Source organism: Gymnoscopelus braueri, assembly GCF_963280865.1.
Source record: "Gymnoscopelus braueri genome assembly, chromosome: 7".
Lineage (NCBI taxonomy): Eukaryota > Metazoa > Chordata > Actinopteri > Myctophiformes > Myctophidae > Gymnoscopelus > Gymnoscopelus braueri.
In genome coordinates this window covers 11,510,551-11,513,050 of record NC_137608.1, presented here as the reverse complement: position 1 = coordinate 11,513,050, position 2,500 = coordinate 11,510,551, and the positions used below count along the sequence as shown (strand labels likewise).

At 43.7% G+C, this 2,500-nt stretch overlaps 1 protein-coding gene and 1 long non-coding RNA gene across 2 annotated transcripts in view; both read left to right on the top strand.

Moving 5' to 3' along the window:
* LOC308089548 overlaps window positions 1–2,500 on the top strand; it is a 204,518-nt gene that overhangs the window by 98,026 nt on the left and 103,992 nt on the right. The gene's annotated exons all lie outside the window — the stretch shown is intronic.
* LOC308088213 (uncharacterized protein) overlaps window positions 1–2,500 on the top strand; it is a 14,272-nt gene that overhangs the window by 11,464 nt on the left and 308 nt on the right. Inside the window, exon 4 of the mRNA XM_080432621.1 lies at window positions 1,348–2,500. This exon is cut by the window's right edge and continues 308 nt beyond it. Within this exon, the coding sequence (XP_080288747.1) occupies window positions 1,348–2,328 (981 nt within the window). The 3' untranslated portion in view covers window positions 2,329–2,500. The remainder of the gene's footprint in view (window positions 1–1,347) is intronic.

Below are 2,500 nucleotides of genomic sequence, written 5' to 3'. Positions count from 1 at the left end.
TTACATGAGATGATAGTGGATGGATAGATGATTAAAATTAGGTATATTGTGACTGTTTGACGACTACTTTCAAATCACTAGATGCAAATTTGCGAGAGGAGAGGTCACAACGCGTCGCATTGCGACACGTTGTGAGCTTGTAGATCGGCTATTTACAAATAGCCAAAGTTTAAATAGGGTTATAGGGGTTAATGTTACAGTTAAATTGAGAAGATCGATGTGATTCCTGGAAGTCTAACATAAATGTTCTGTTCAAATTTGTATTCCAGGAAGAACATCTGGTCTACTGAAGGTTCACATTGAAGTTTAATTCACATTGAATGAATGCCTAATAGAAAACAAGCACGGTATTATATAAGTGTCTGTGTGTGTGTGTGTGTGTGTGTGTGTGTGTGTGTGTGTGTGTGTGTGTGTGTGTGTGTGTGTGTGTGTGTGTGTGTGTGTGTGTGTGTGTGTGCGTGTGTGTGTGTGTATACGTGTTAAGGGGGGGGGGGTCTAAAAGAGCGTGGGACCCTCAATAGCTAGGACTCTCATACACACAAGACATTGAACAGGACACAGTTCTCTGGTTGACATCCCTTCACCACGCAGAGAGCGGTGAGCTGTACTTTTAATCTACACTTAGGTCTATATTAAGGATCAGACCATTTTAAAGACAAATAAATGTATGCATGTTTAGGACACAAAAGTGTGCATTTATCAGTGTGTGTAGCCAGTGTAGTTATATGGGTTCATTTGTTTCAGAATACTGACTTATTAAAAATCTGTCAATCAACCATGAGTGTAGCTTATATACTCATTGTAATGGCAATTTCCACCTTTGTTCCAATATTGCCCATTACTTCACAGGTGTGGTGTCTGGAGTGATCCTACGCAGTAGATAAAGTAAAAAACAAACAAGATGGAAGTCCAGTCCAAAAATCCAGTTTTAGGTGTATTTACTGGAATTGCAGTTTGTTCGGATTATATATACAGTATGTGTGTGTGTGTGTGTGTGTGTGTGTGTGTGTGTGTGTGTGTGTGTGTGTGTGTGTGTGTGTGTGTGTGTGTGTGTGTGTGTGTGTGTGTGTGTGTGTGTGTGTGTGTGTGTGTGTGTGTGTGTGTGTGCATGCATGTGTGTGTGTATATATGCGTACGTGCGTGAATATATATTTCTCTCTCTCTCTCTCTCTCTCTCTCTATATATATATATATATATATATATATATATATATATATATATATATATATATATATATATCAGTGTTAAATGTTTGTGTGTGAATGTTTTTACAACTGTTTCATGAGCTTTTTGTAGAAGTTGTGTCATAAAACAAAGCTTCATGTGTCTTTGTTTTGCCATTTCAGGTCTCTCACAATATGATGGATCTGTCTGGTGGTAACAGCTCTTTTAGGAAGGATGAGTCTGAGGACTATTATTTGATTTATTCTCTTGACATCATGCTCATCATCGTCTACTGTCTCGTCTTGGTTGTCGGCGTGCCGGGGAACGGAGCTGTCATCTGGGTGACGGGGTTCAAGCTGAAGAAAACCGCCAACACTGTTTGGTTCCTCAACCTCGCCGTGGCCGACTTCCTCTACGCGGCGTTCCTGCCCCTGACCGTGACGACCTTGGCGATGGAGGGACAATGGCCTTTTCGCAAGTTCATGTGCAAGCTGAACTACAGCGTTAATTTCCTGACCATGTACGCCAGTGTCTACTTTCTGGTGGTCATCAGTGTTGACAGATGTGTTTCTGTGGTGTGGCCGGTGTGGGCCCAGAACCACCGCAGTGTGAGGAAGGCATCTTACGTGAGTCTGGGTGTCTGGGTGCTGGCCCTGGTTTTCAGCACCCCGGAGTTCATCTTTATGGAATCTCAACACTCCACTTACCACAATGAGAACATCACCGAGTGCATGCACTACTTGGCGTTCTCCGATGACTATGACACCATCGCTCGCCTCCTCCTGGGATTCGTGGTCCCTTTCACCGTCATCGTCTCCTGCTACGCTGTCGTCATCAGGAGGAAGCGCTCGCCGGCCGGCCACTCGGGTCGGCCCTTCAAAATCGCAGCAGCTGTTATCACCGCTTACTTCCTCTGCTGGGCTCCCTATCACATCATGGAGATCATCCCGAAGCACTCAATCAGCGAAACGGTCGTGTTTTTTATGGCCCTCTGCCTGGCGATCCTCAACCGCTGCCTCAACCCGCTGTTATATGTGTTCATGGGTCAGGATTTCAAGGGTAAAGGTCGCAAGGCTATCCTGAAAGTGCTGGAGAGCGCCTTCACTGAAGAGGAGCCTCCATCCAACCCTCCCACACACTTTACCATTTCTGATACAGAATAGGTCTTTGAATTGATTTTATTATTACTATATATAGCATTTTCCCCCCAGTACATGGACCCTATCAGCCACTTTTCTTACAGTAGCCTACATACTGTAGCCTATTGGAGATTTTCAGGTGCAGGTTCGAAATTATATGCTGTCATAAACCATGTTTTATTTTTATTTTTGTTTG